Source organism: Anabrus simplex, chromosome 7, assembly GCF_040414725.1.
Source record: "Anabrus simplex isolate iqAnaSimp1 chromosome 7, ASM4041472v1, whole genome shotgun sequence".
In the NCBI taxonomy this organism is placed as follows: Eukaryota; Metazoa; Arthropoda; class Insecta; order Orthoptera; family Tettigoniidae; genus Anabrus; species Anabrus simplex.
Genome location: NC_090271.1, coordinates 290575187 through 290589893, shown reverse-complemented (window position 1 = coordinate 290589893; position 14707 = coordinate 290575187). Strand labels below are relative to the sequence as shown.

The 14707-nt window shown below is 38.7% G+C and overlaps 1 protein-coding gene across 3 annotated transcripts in view; it reads left to right on the top strand.

Annotated features, from left to right (window-relative positions):
* The first annotated feature begins 12140 nt into the window (after nt 1-12140).
* Nucleotides 12141-14707, top strand: part of LOC136877577 (activating signal cointegrator 1 complex subunit 1) — a 148272-nt gene continuing 145705 nt past the window's right edge. The window contains exon 1 of one of the 3 annotated variants that reach the window (XM_067151730.2): nt 12141-12263. Coding sequence is in view for 1 of the 3 variants with exons in the window: in XM_067151729.2 (XP_067007830.2) it covers nt 12312-12348 (37 nt within the window). In the remaining 2 variants the exon portion in view is untranslated. The other 2 variants (XM_067151729.2, XM_067151732.2) reach the window with 2 other exon arrangements.

The following is a 14707-nucleotide window of genomic DNA, read 5'->3' as shown; positions in this document are numbered from 1 at the left end:
ATAATGTCCGCCTATGTGGTGTAGTGGTTAGTGTGTTTAGCTACCACCCCCGGAGACCCAGGTTTGAATCCCGACTGAAAATAAAAACATACAACCTGTTTTCCAGTCATTGACCGGGTCAGGGATGTAATGAATGAAGCAGATATAGGCTGTTAGTACGATGGGGTCGCCACTCCCAAAGTGATTTATTAATGAATGATAGATGCTATGAAATGAGAATGGAGAGTGTTGCTGGAATGAAAGATGACAGGGAAAACCGGAGTACCCGGAGAAAAACCTGTCCCGCCTCCGCTTTGTTCAGCACAAATCTCACATGGAGTGACCGGGATTTGAACCACGGTACCTAGCGGTGAGAGGCCGACGCGCTGCCGTCTGAGCCACGGAGGCTCTCGAATCCCGACTCTCCAACGAAATTTAAAAGTGGTACGAGGGCTGGACCGGGGTCCACTCAGCTTCGGAAGGTCAACTAAGTAGAGGAGGGTTCGATTCCTACCTCAGCCATCCTCGAAGTGGTTTTCTATGGTTTCCTACTTCTCCTCCAGGCAAATGCCGGGTTGGTAACTAACTTAAGGCCATGACCGCTTCCTTCTCTCTTCCTTGTCTATCCCTTCCGATCTTCCCATCGCCCACAAGGTCCCTGTTCAGCATAGCAGGTAAGGCCACCTAGACGGGGCACTGGTCCTCCTTCCAAGTAGTATCCCAGACCCAAAGTCTCACGTTCCAGGACACTGGCCTTCAGTGTAGAGGTGGGATCTCTCGCTGAGTCCGAGGGAAAAACCAACCCTGAAGGACAAACGTATTAAGAAATAATAATAATAATAATAATAATAATAATAATAATAATAATAATAATAATAATAATAATAATGCATAGACTCTGAAAAGGCTTGATGGTGACCTGATGAAATGAATGGTGAAGACGTCATAAGCACCCAGTCCCCGAGCTAGGGGAATTAAGAGTACGATGAGCCTGATTCGTTGGCTTCCATCTACATTGATCAGGTGTTGAGTATTGGCAGTAGCAGAGGCTAGGTTTTGTGAACCATCCTTAACACAGCAGGCTACTCCGATGGCAATTAGCTGCAGCTCAAAACCCTTAAGGCTTGACGTTCACTAAACCAACTATCGAAACTGGGTAACCTAAGTCTAGTGATAACCCATGTCTTGATTGCAGCATACGCCACTGCCTGACATAACAATTTGAAACATTTAACATTTATGTTAGCATTATCTGCAACAACAGCAGTAACCTCATACCCTGCCTGATGAAGTACTGTACCTTCAAAACAGAAAGTGTTGATTTTTTAAGAAAATCTGCATTAGAATTTTTAACCGGAGTCAGTGCCACATCATCCTTGTTTCTTGATTAAACTGAAGAGCTCATGAATGTCTCAATAGTAGTAGCTGGTGTCAGATCATCTACGTTTTTTGTCATACCCACAACTTTGTTAGCCTTGTAAGTTATTCTAGGTTTGACATATATTTCATTTAAAAGGAGACATACCAGTTTCTCATGAACTTTGAGGGTATCACATTTCATTTTTAGATACTTAACAAGAGATTGATTCACATCACAGTTAATACTGGAGAGATTGACTGTTTTAAGATATGAAGGATGTGGAAACACAACAATCTGTGAACTCCTAAGAAACCTGTATGCAGCTGGAAAAGACAGGAAAAAACTGCAGGCAAAAAAAAGAGTATCTGGAGAATACCTCAACTGGTTAGAAGTTAAGAGGCGCAGCTGTTCACTAAAAGATTCAAACCAACTTTCAACTTGCTTTCATCACAATTTTCAATACACTTTTTTATAATACTCTGAATATATTTGATGTGGTCAGGTGCAACATCATTTTGTTGCACGTCATTTATGGCAGTTAGTAGGTTTTCTAACTTAGAATAAACATTACAGACAACCTCTGAGCCTAAAATGGAAGCAAATTTCTGAACATTTATGTTTATGCTATCTGAAATTACTCTGACACTCAAATCTGTATCTATCACAAGGGTCTTCTTAAGGGTGGGACATTCATTAAATTCAATTTTTAGGAAATAAACCTTTTCACAATGTTTTTCCAGAATCCAGTCAGGATGTTGGGGGGTAAATTTTCTCTGTTGGCCAAAATATCCTCTACACATGAAATATTATCCTCTAAAAACTATTCAGCATGTTTGCGATTTTCATACTCGGTATGCTTTCTCCTTCTGTCCTCCGGATCACTACGAGTCACAGAAGGATCCGATGATAGATATTTTGGTAAGTTAGGGAATATAGATGGTACAGCACTAGTTTTCAGTTCCAGTCTTTTGCGTGGCATCACCAATTCAGTACCTACAAGAGAGATTACAAATAAGCTAACCTCCAAAATTACCCCAAAAAATACTTTCCCTGTCATGAAATTAAGTTATTGTTAAAAATGTAGATTTTTAAACATCAAATAACCCGTATGCAATTATTTTCATATTCCATTTTCATGGAATAACCGTGTACCATTGCCTATGATATGAAGTTTGATAGGAAAAATCTCAGCATTCTTTTTCCAAAATACATTTTGAAAATGCACAAATTGGAATTGAATTTTCAAATACACCGAATACAGATAAGCCGTAGACCTAGGTCTGATTACACAAACATATAGGACCTACCCAATATTACCCAAGTTTATGATATAATAAAAAAATTTAACTCACCATCTGGACGAGACACTCTTATTTCGTTCAGGATTTGATTTTCAGGAAAGTGCTTGATACACACAACTGTGTTGCGGTTAACTGTTAAATTCTCCCTGGGAATAGCCTTCTTCTATAAAACTCTTTCTTCATCAGAAGGAAACCCAAATACCGTAGTGTACTCTCCTTCTTTATAGTTGGCTTTGTAGCCAGGCACACAGCAACTCTTAGGCATGGTAATTTCTCTCACTGATCATCTTAATTCAAGTAAATACACATCGTGGGTAACAATAACACACAGAATTCACTAACTCAATTAATTTTACACTATAAATATAAATTTACACAAATAAACTACAAAGTTAAAACACTGAAGAACGATCTTCTTAACCTATAGCTTCACATAAATACACGCTCACACTAAGTTTTCTTCACTAATTAACGACTTTCCACTTAATAGTGCAGTTGATAAGGAACCAGTCTCACATATATCTAAGTGAACATGCGGCCAAAGTTAAAAATTTCCATAAAACTGCGAAAATTTAGGTTTAACTCTGCTAACTCAGCTGATTGCTTTTCCGCGCTCTCTACAATACGGCCTGGACATCATGAAGGCAGTGTCTTGGCGCTCCCTCTCAGCACTACTAGTGCGACAGTGAACCAGTGTTGCGAACTACTAAGTCCAAATTCCCCCCCCAGATCACTTCTATAATCCCTCTAAATGAGGCAAAAAATCCAAATCATAATTATTTTCGTCACCATCATATTGATCAAACACAATATTTTCAAAAATCTACATAAATACTACGGTACACAAAAGGATGATTGCAAACATACAAGAAAATTATTAGAAAACACGCGTGCTACTGTTTAAGAGAAAATTACTCACAAGTTTGTCTTTCTTCCCTTCCTGCTTAATGATCCTGCAAAAGTCTTAAAATTCGCTGAGATCCTCTAACACTTCCTCTTCTTCTCCTTCACTTATTTCAACGTTTTTGTTATGATACAGCGATGCATTGAACTTTTTCATCATTTGAGGGGATAGTTGTAAACGAGTACAACATATATTTTCCCTAATTAAATAATATCTAGTTGCAAGTAGAGAATTTATTAGTTCCAAAGATAACCTGTTCCTTAATTTGTTTTTTATAATATAAAAGATTGAAAATGCGTGCTCCACTGTGGCATTTGATACTGGTAACGTTAGCAGCCTAATTGAAAAGTTACCAATATTACAGAAACGATCATTTCCAGCTGCATCTTTATCCTGCAGAACCTCAGCCCAGAAAGCTGTAGTACTTGATGTGTTGTGCCTTTGTTTATCTTGGAGACTGTTCCACTCCGAGACAATCTCATCTACATTCCCAGCCACTTCAGGACCACTGAAATTGGAGACAAGTTGAAGTATTTCAGGTTTCTTCTGTGATGTTGCTGTAGAAGGATGAAGCACTGCCATCGTCTGTAAAGTTGCTATATTTTCTGGCAATCTTTCCTTAAGTTCCTTGCACGGTTAAATTAAGAACTTCTTGCATCTTTCATGAACGTCGTTGCATTCATCAGGTTTCAGAGTTTGCGCCAAACATTCAAAATCATATCCCAAATACATGCCTGAAGTATGCATCACGTACTTCTCAAAGTCAAAGTATGGGAGATCTACATCTTTCTGCTTTTCCAGCTGACTGGAAACAACAATTTTTTCAGTACTGATTTAAAGAGTAGAAAGACATCCTCCAGTGCTTTCTCTGCTTCAACTCGCTCACTTTGAAATATCAAATTAATCCTGCATATAGTTTTTAACTCAGTTTTGAGGAACACCAGAAGGGGTTTATACACAGAGCAGTCCATTATATTATAGAGTTGTTCAGCCATGAAACATTTGTCCTCAGAAATTTCAGTTCTTCCCATTGTTCCAGAATTGTTTCAATGGCAGCATATCTCGCGAACCACCGGGTGCCACTAAGCCCTTGAATCCTTTTGGGGTTGCTATTGTTATTCATTGTTCTAAACAGTTGTTTGTAATGACTTAGTCTCTTAAGACTGTAGGAAAACCAGTTGTAGGTCTCCCTGATTAGAAACTTCAACTGACTAAGAAAAATTCCAGTAGCTTTTCCGGCACAAAGATGGAGAGAATGACACACGCACTTCATGACAATAAGGTCAGAGACAGTGCGTTACAGAAGAGCTGTTACAGAATTATTGATCCCTACCATTATACTTGCACCATCCACCCCAGTGCCTACTAAGTTTTCAAGTTTAATGCCATCACTTTCAAGCTTTCCTTTCAGTGAATTGTAAATGGTTTCTGCATCACAACTAGTGTACCAGTAAAAGAGCCCGACTTTAAGATTTATTTTCAACGTAAGCATGAAATAGTTCTCAGGGCTAAACTGGATGAATATTAGCTAGGGCTTGGTAGAGGAGGCAGGGTCCTATCTACAAGACAAGTTTGAATCTGATTTGATAAGAGTTTATTCATGTAATGCATATTAAATTGCACATCACCTCATGGTAGATAGGGTTTTGTCTTCCACATTGTCCTTTAAATGGCCCGGGTCTCCAGCTCACCAGGCCGCACCGGCTGGAACACGTTCCAGAAGATGCCCACGTACTCCGTCAAGGTGCGGACGGACCATCCAGGTTGGCTGCATGGAATACGCCTCAAATTCCCGATGCTCGGGATGACCTCCGATGGTTCCTGACGATGTTGCAGGTAATCACATTACCAAAGTACAATGAGGTTGATAGAATCAATGCCCACAAAACTCCGAAAATGTGTTCTTCGTCACTCGCAGAATTTATAAGTCAAAATTCATGAAAACCTTGAATAATGTTTCCTCACCACTAGTAAAATCACCAGTCAATGTTCATAAAGACTTTCAAGAATTCACTCTTTAACACTCATGAAAATGACAAGTCCATATTCATGAAGACTTTCAATAATGTTATAGTTCATCAATGGCAAAAATCACAAGTCTATGTTCATGAAAACTTCGAATAAATTTAGAGTTCATCACTCGTGAATATTACAAGTCTTTGAATAATCACTGGCGAAAAGTTAGAGTCCAACACTGGTAAATATTACAAGTCTTTGAAAAATCACTGGTGAAAATTTAGAGTCCATCACTGGTAAATATTACAAGTCTTTGAATAATTACTGGCGAAAATTTAAAGTCCATCACTGGTAAATATTACAAGTCTTTGAAAAATCACTGGTGAAAATCACAAGTCTATGCTCATGAAAATTTTGAATAATGTTAGAGTTCATCACTGGTAAATATCACAAGTCTTTGAAAAATCACTGGTGAAATTTTAGAGTCCATCACTGGTAAATATTACAAGTCTTTGAAAAATCACTGGAGAAAATTCAGAGTTCCTCAACACTCGTAAATATTACAAGTCCCATTTATAAAGACTTAGAATAATTCGTTCCTCAACACTCGTAAATATTACAAGTCCCATTATAAAGACTTAGAAGAATTCAGAGTTCCTCAACACTCGTAAATAAAGACTTCGAGGAAATTCAGAGTTCCTCAGTGAGACTATAACCACACGAAGATAGCCTCCGACGATTATGGCAGTGAGTAGAGCCACGCTGACTACTCGACTGTGACTGACTGACTGAGATATCAGGCTATATTGAGCCCACCTTATATTCGGTTTGGGGACATCTACGTCACATATGCCGTGAAGCTGGTTATCTCCTGAATCCCTCGACGGATTTTCTTGAAATTCAAGCATTGTGACGTTTATGTGATTCTCTTTAAAATGACATGTTGCTCAAGTCGCTACCATAATTATTATAGGAGTTTTACATTTTTTCTCCGTCGAATGTTCGGGAAGGTGTGACGCTTGAATCTAGAACATACGAGTTCAGGCCAGCTGCACGTGGCATGACAGGCGGGTGATCTAACTAGCCCCTGCAGCTACGTCACACATACAGGTGTCCTCAGCTTGCTCGCTCGTCCCGCTGAATGTAAACAAACCAGGCTTGCACAGAGTAATGCGCGTGATGATTAAATACAATTAACTCTCAAAAAATATGCATGTACAGGTCGTAACCGGTACAGTAGTCAGTTCCAAAATACAATAACATGTAGAAACAATGTCCTTTTTAACAACAGAAAAGTACCGTAACATAACGCAAAACAGCTTTTGAGTTGTGAAATCGGTACTTTCATCAATAATAATGGAATAAGGGGAATTTCCTATTTCGAGGACAAAATCTTCTTGCAGAGAAGGGCCTATAACGTTCTTAATAAGCATGGTACATTTTGTTCTGTGGATCATTATACTTTGTAAAGTAGTAGAAGTAGAACACTCTAAGAGAGGAAGAAGTTCCCCCAGGTGATCAACACTCCTATTGGAAGAATGTTGAGCCCCATAAAGAGCAATTTTAAGTTTTGTCTGTTTAATAGTGCTGCCAATTTCTACATATTTGATCTTTTGGCATGATTTTGCGACCCTCTCCATCTGAACTTTATCGAAATGCTTTTTCATTTTTGCATGATCTAACAAGTCCTTCTTATGAGCTTTGAGACTAGCGTGGCAATATCTGCAGAATGCTTTGGAATCCTGGCCAGATGGGTCGGGTGCTAACCATTCTGAAGAGTGATGAAGAGATTTGTTACTCACTAATTATCAAACATGCAAATGAACATGGTTATAAACTAACCATAACAGCAAAATTGACGGTTCTAGGACATTTCGTACCACTTGACCGGTTGATCACCTGCGAAGTGTCAGCTGATGACTTAAAAGTATTTAGGAGAGGACATTCCGTACCGCTTGAAAGAATGGGAAGTATTGCGAAGTAAAAACGATATCCTAAATAATGCATTCATTACCGGGCGAGTTGGCCGTGCGTTTAGGGACGCATAGCTGTGAGCTTGCATCCAGGAGATAGTGGGTTCGAACCCCACTGTTGGCAGCCCTGAAGATTTTCACACGAGGCAAATGCTGGGGCTGTATCTTAATTAAGGCCACGGCCGCTTCCTTCCCATTCCTAGGTCTCTCCTATCCCATCGTCGGCATAAGACCTATTTGCGTCGGTGCGACGTAAAACAGATTGTAAAAAGAAAAGAATGTATTAATTTGTGTATCCATTGTCCACTACTGGAGCAGAAGCCTCCTGTTTCCGCATGAACTTCAAGCCCATATCGACGAGTTGATCAGAATATTTTATTTTACTTACTTGATAATGAAATAATGCAGTAGTTTTTAAATATTCACAATAATAGTAATATTACCCATTCTTATGCTCGTCAGGCACATTGCGCCCGAATACGATGTATATTTCTATTGTATTGTTTTGTTTCAGAATTTATACTTCAAACAATCGACTTCCTTATGTTAATATTTACGTAAGTATAAGTGATAAGTTAAGTGCGGCCAGTATCCAGTATTCGGGAAGTAGTAGGTTCGAACCCCACTGTCGGCAGCCCTCAGAATGGATTTCCGTGGTTTCCCATTTTCACACCAGCGAATGCTGGGGCTGTACCCTAATTAAGGCCACGGCCGCATCCTTCCCACTCTTAGCCCTTCCCTGTTCCATCGCCGCCATAAGACCTATCCGTGTCGGTGCGACGTAAAGCAACTAGCAATAATAATAATAATAATAATAATAATAATAATAATAATAATAATAATAATAATAATAATAATAATAATAAGTGATAAGTATAGTTTAAATGGCACTTATTAAAATAATATAGAAATTTTCTTCAGCAAATGTAAATTTTTTTGTTTCCGATTTCTAAAGTGTGTCTGTCAGACTCATTACGCCCGCTGGCGTGGAAATGGAATACCAATTTGATATCAAGTGGTACGGATTGTCCTGAGTTAAATATTTTGGGATTACGGGAAAACCGTTCGCAGGTAGATAACGACCTAGGTGGTACGAAATGTCCTCAAAAATCAAGTGGTACGGAACGTCCGTGGTACGAAATGTTCGGGCACCAAACTGACTCCCTGTATCCGTGTAGGGTCTACTGATGAGCGATTTACAGTAGTATCTACAAACATCTCTAAACAGCCGTTTATAATGATCTAATCTCTTATGACTGTAGGAAAATCAGTTATGGGTTACACTTATTAGAAACGTCATGTCTAGCAATATCGTATCGTATTTTTTAAATGTACACTTTTCTGCTTGAGATGATAACAAAATACATATTCCATGAGGGAATTTTTAACGCGGTATTTAACACATTTTAAGTACCGGTATACTCAAATTTTTGAAATACGTAACCTTCTACCCTACATAAATTTCATATAGAACTTACCTTTCAATACGGGATCTCTTTCCCACGTCTTTGTATACTTCTGCACGTATTTCTTCTTCTCTTTGGATGCCATTATATATTACACCGCTACACATTCACAAAAAAGAATAAATCACTGCACAGAATTATTAACAGGTCACGCAAATAAGCTTCCCATATTAACGAATGGCAAATAAGTTAATATGGGAAGGACAGCTGATTCAGAAAGTGATGGAACCAACCAGAGGGAAAAATATTTTGGATGTGGTGCTGATAAAACCAGATGAGCTCTATAGGGAAACTGAAGTAATAGATGGTATTAGTGATCATGAAGCTCTTTTTGTGGTAGTTAAAAATAAATGTGATAGAAAGGAAGGTCTTAAAAGTAGGACTGTTAGGCAGTACCATATGGCTGATGAAACAGGTATGAGGCAGTTTCTAAAAAGTAACTATGATCGGTGGAAAACGGTAAATAAAAATGTAAACAGACTCTGGGATGGGTTTAAAGAAATTGTTGAGGAATGCGAAAACAGGTTTGTACCTTTAAGGGTGGTAAGGAATGGTAAAGACCCACCTTATTACAATAGAGAAATAAAGAGACTAAGAAGGAGGTGCAGACTGGAAAGAAATAGAGTTAGAAATGGCTGTGGAAGTAAGGAGAAATTGAAGGAACTTACTAGAAAATTGAATCTAGCAAAGAACGCAGCTAAGGATAACATGATGGCAAGCATAATTGGCAGTCATACAAATTTTAGTGAAAAATGGAAGGGTATGTACAGGTATTTTAAGGCAGAAACAGGTTCCAAGAAGGACATTCCAGGAATAATTAATGAACAAGGGGAGTGTGTATGTGAGGATCTTCAAAAGGCAGAAGTATTCAGTCAGCAGTATGTAAAGATTGTTGGTTACAAGGATAATGTCGAGATAGAGGAAGAGACTAAGGCCAAAGAAGTAATAAAATTTACGTATGATAACAATGACATTTACAATAAGATACAAAAGTTGAAAACTAGAAAAGCGGCTGGAATTGATCAGATTTCTGGGGATATACTAAAGACAATGGGTTGGGATATAGTACCATATCTGAAGTACTTATTTGATTATTGTTTGGTCGAAGGAGCTATACCAGATGAATGGAGAGTTGCTATAGTAGCCCCTGTGTATAAAGGAAAGGGTGATAGACATAAAGCTGAAAATTACAGGCCAGTAAGTTTGACATTCATTGTATGTAAGCTTTGGGAAGGCATTCTTTCTGATTATATTAGACATGTTTGTGAAATTAATAACTGGTTCGATAGAAGGCAATTCGGTTTTAGGAAAGGTTATTCCACTGAAGCTCAACTTGTAGGATTCCAGCAAGATATAGCAGATATCTTGGATTCAGGAGGTCAAATGGACTGTATCGCGATTGACATGTCAAAAGCATTTGATAGGGTGGATCATGGGAGACTACTGGCAAAAATGAGTGCAATTGGACTAGACAAAAGAGTGACTGAATGGGTTACTATATTTCTAGAAAATAGATCTCAGAGAGTTAGAGTAGGTGAAGCTTTGTCTGACCCTGTAAAAAAAAAATAGTTGAGAGGGGAGTTCCTCAGGGCAGTGTTATCGGACCTTTATGTTTTCTTATATATATAAATGATATGAGTAAAGGAGTGGAATCGGAGGTAAGGCTTTTTGCGGATGATGTTATTCTCTATAGAGTGATAAATAAGTTACAAGATTGTGAGCAACTGCAACGTGACCTCGAAAATATTGTGAGATGGACAGCAGGCAATGGTATGTTGATAAACGGGGTTAAAAGTCAGGTTGTGAGTTTTACAAATAGGAAAAGTCCTCTCAGTTTTAATTACTGCGTTGATGGGGTGAAAGTTCCTTTTGGGGATCATTGTAAGTACCTAGGTGTTAATATAAGGAAAGATCTTCACTGGGGTAATCACATAAATGGGATTGTGAATAAAGGGTACCGATCTCTGCACATGGTTATGAGGGTGTTTAGGGGTTGCAGTAAGGATGTAAAGGAGAGTGCATATAAGTCTCTGGTAAGACCCCAACTAGAGTATGGTTCCAGTGTATGGGACCCTCACCAGGATTACCTGATTCAAGAACTGGAAAAAATCCAAAGAAAAGCAGCTCGATTTGTTCTGGGTGATTTCCGACAAAAGAGTAGCGTTACAAAAAAATGTTGCAATGTTTGGGTTGGGAAGAATTGAGAGAAAGAAGAAGAGCTGCTCGACTAAGTGGTATGTTCCGAGCTGTCAGCGGAGAGATGGCGTGGAATGACATTAGTAGACGAATAGGTTTGAATGGCGTCTATAAAAGTAGGAAAGATCACAATATGAAGATAAAGTTGGAATTCAAGAGGACAAACTGGGGCAAATATTCATTTATAGGAAGGGGAGTTAGGGATTGGAATAACTTACCAAGGGAGAAGTTCAATAAATTTCCAATTTCTTTGAAATCATTTCGGAAAAGGCTAGGAAAGCAACAGATAGGGAATCTGCCACCTGGGCGACTGCCCTAAATGCAGATCAGTATTGATTGATTGATATTGATTGATTGATTGATTGATTACATCTGCATGAACTGCACAGTCACAGTGAAAACTGCTTCGAGTTACGCTATCAGACTGCTACATTCACGTACTGCGGGGATTTTCCTCCCAAATGACGTTTATTCTACAAAACGGACCAATGAACTATGTGCAATGCTCGAAGTCTGCGCTTTCCCTCAACATGTACCAATAGGATAGGAATCAATGCTGCTGCGGTTACCGAGGAGAAGGAGATACAGACAGAGAGAAAGTGAGATATAAGCATATCTGTAATGTTTTGATGTATCGGTAATTTGTAGCTCTAATTACTGAAAAAATCAGTAGATTTTATATAAATATACCTCTCCGCTGGTGGTCAATAACAATGTAAAGAATAAGGCGGTTGCTGGGTTCGTAAAAGAGGCGAGAAGAGGGAATAAATAAATAAATAAATAAATAAATAAATAAATAAATAAATAAATAAATAAATAAATAAATAAATAAATAAATAAATAAATAAATTGTCATTCCCATAGCCCTTCAAAATTCCTCAAAAAATAATTTTCCCCAAAAAATTCCCCCTGACTATTTTACCCGCCTCACCAACTTGCCGTCTAAGACGAATCAATCCCCCTAAATTTAGGGGGGAAACCCCGACGTTGGCGACACTGCGCGAACTGGCGTGCGCCACCTAGCGGTCGCTCGTGTTACTATATCTTGAGTACCGCTTACTATAGTTTCGCCCTCTATTGAGATAATGACGTAATTTTGAATTGTTAATTGAATATTCGTTCGGAAATGTAAGTAGTGAGGTTAAGCATCATATTGGTTCTTTGTATCAACGCTGCATGACTGGCTTGCAAAATCAGTTTTTAAAAGGCAGAAGTAATAAAACATTAAGTTAATTCAGCTTCATATCTTCTAAAAATGTATGTGTATTATTTAACGTATAATCGATCATTTGACTGTACAGTAGAATCTCATTAATTAATAGTAACCGAGCTTGAGAGCTGCAGTCGCTTAAGTGCGGCAAGTATCCAGTATTCGGGAGATAGTGGGTTCGAACCGCACTGTTGGCATCCCTAAAGTTGGTTTTCCGTGGTTTCTCATTTTCACACCAAGCAAACTGTCTCTTAATTAAACCGTAAGAACCGAGGACCAGTCGGTGAGACTGCCGAATGTTTTTTACATTTTAATACGTGTGTAAATTCTAACGTCTAGAAACGTTACCAGTTCTCAATAGTGACCTTTCCTGATGGGGAAATACGCAAATAGTAATGGAATAATCTACGGCTTGATGACAAATCTTTTTAATTATGACGAAAGGTAGAAACACAGAAAAGACAACAATAAAGGAACTAAGGAACAATACGATTTATCACTAAGTAACATGAAAAATTCTACTGCAGTCACTTAGAACAGTCATGACTAACCAGAAATGGTGGAAATTAATGAAAATTATTAACAGGGAAAAAATCTGCAAGGCAGAAACTTAGTCCTCATTTCTACTTGTACTGAATGCAGCAAGTACATACTTCACTAGTTCACTCCAAACAGATTGGGTTTTTTTTTGTTTTTTGCACCCATGGCACAAGTACGAGGTTTCCCTTTTCTTCTTTGGGTCACACAGGTAACACGTTTTCCTTTTTCGCAACTTTTCATTTGAAGGTTGTGGTTCTTCATCTGGCATACTCGTAACTCTGCGGATGCAAGCTCTCAGCTCGAACGTGAGATGAAAATCGTTCACTCTTCTTTCCATCTGTGATTTCACAAGAGAGGAGCCTAGATCCAACATGAATTCTGACCTAGTTCTCACAGGATTATCCTTGAAGGCATTGTACATGATGAAGGCATTGACAGCACTGATGTCCAGGACCCTGTAGAAAATGGCCATGAGCCACCGTCGTGTGCGCCGTCCAGTGCAATAAACCATACACCTTTCATCCAAGGCATCTATGCCTCCTTTGTTGCAGTTATAGTACATTGTAATTTCAGACTTATTGGTCTCAGCATTAATTGCACTGTCATGGTGTATAGAAGATAAGTGAATCACAGCTCGCCCCTTCTTTGGGACTTCTGATACCAAAGTAATGTCTCTGGTAAATCCAAATTGACACGATCCTACTTCTCTCGTCTTTGATGGCAAAAATGCCGGTGGAATTTCCCGTTTATTCTTTTTCCTACGTATGTAAGTTTCTTGTCTTTCAGACACTTCACAACTTCCATTGAACTATACCAGTTGTCTGCAATAATATTTCTGTTAGATCTGTATAGGGGAGCACTGAGCTGAAGTACTGCTTGAGTAGGTTTCGAAAGATGACGTTGTTCTACACTAGTGTTAACCCGTCCGAGTTCTTACCGCAGTAGATGTACCCATTATAGAAATAATTGTTCCTAGCATCAGGAAGGCATATTAGTTTTAGTCCATACTTGCATGACTTACTGGGCATATACATCTTGAATCTACACCTCCCCCTGAAACTGACCAGCATCTCATCAATACACACAGAAGATCCAACACTGAATGCACTCTCACAGTTCCTGACAAATACGTCAAATACCTCAGAAATTGCTGCTGTAGGATCGATTTCTTTGCGTTCACTTCTGTCGTCAGGGTTGTCAAATCTAAGGTTTGAGAGAAGAGTTTCAAATCTGTTTTTACTCATCATGCAGCGGAATATTTCCCTCCCGGTACTATCTGTTGCAAAAATTGACTTTGTGCTTTCATGATTGGATTTGAAAGTTGCAGAGTAAAATAACAAACCTAGGAAGGCTTTCAGCTCCATCATATCTACATTTCTCAAGTCTGTTTGTGATTTGCACTTGTTTCTCTGGTGAGTTTTACATTTGTCGATCAAAGAATGATACCGAGAAAATCATCCGTTATAAGAAGATTCCATACATATACGGGGTCAGCTTCATTACCAATTTGAGCTGCATGTCGTAAAGCTGGGAGTCTCAAAGTATTGTGTTTCAGTGTCCGAGAATGCTTAGGGTCGCAGGGTTTTGATGACCATTTATATAGATTCTTGCCGTAATAATAACGAGGTTGAACTGCGTCACTATTACTTTCTGTCGGAAAATTCACTCACACTATTTTCTTCTATCTCATCGTTGACTGCACTAACTACTATTTTCTAGTGATTTTCACTAGTTTCCGAGTCCGAACTATGATCACTATGAATTGTGATATTGTCTTCACAGCTGTCTCCATCACTACAGTCCTCTTCAAGCCACTCTTGCA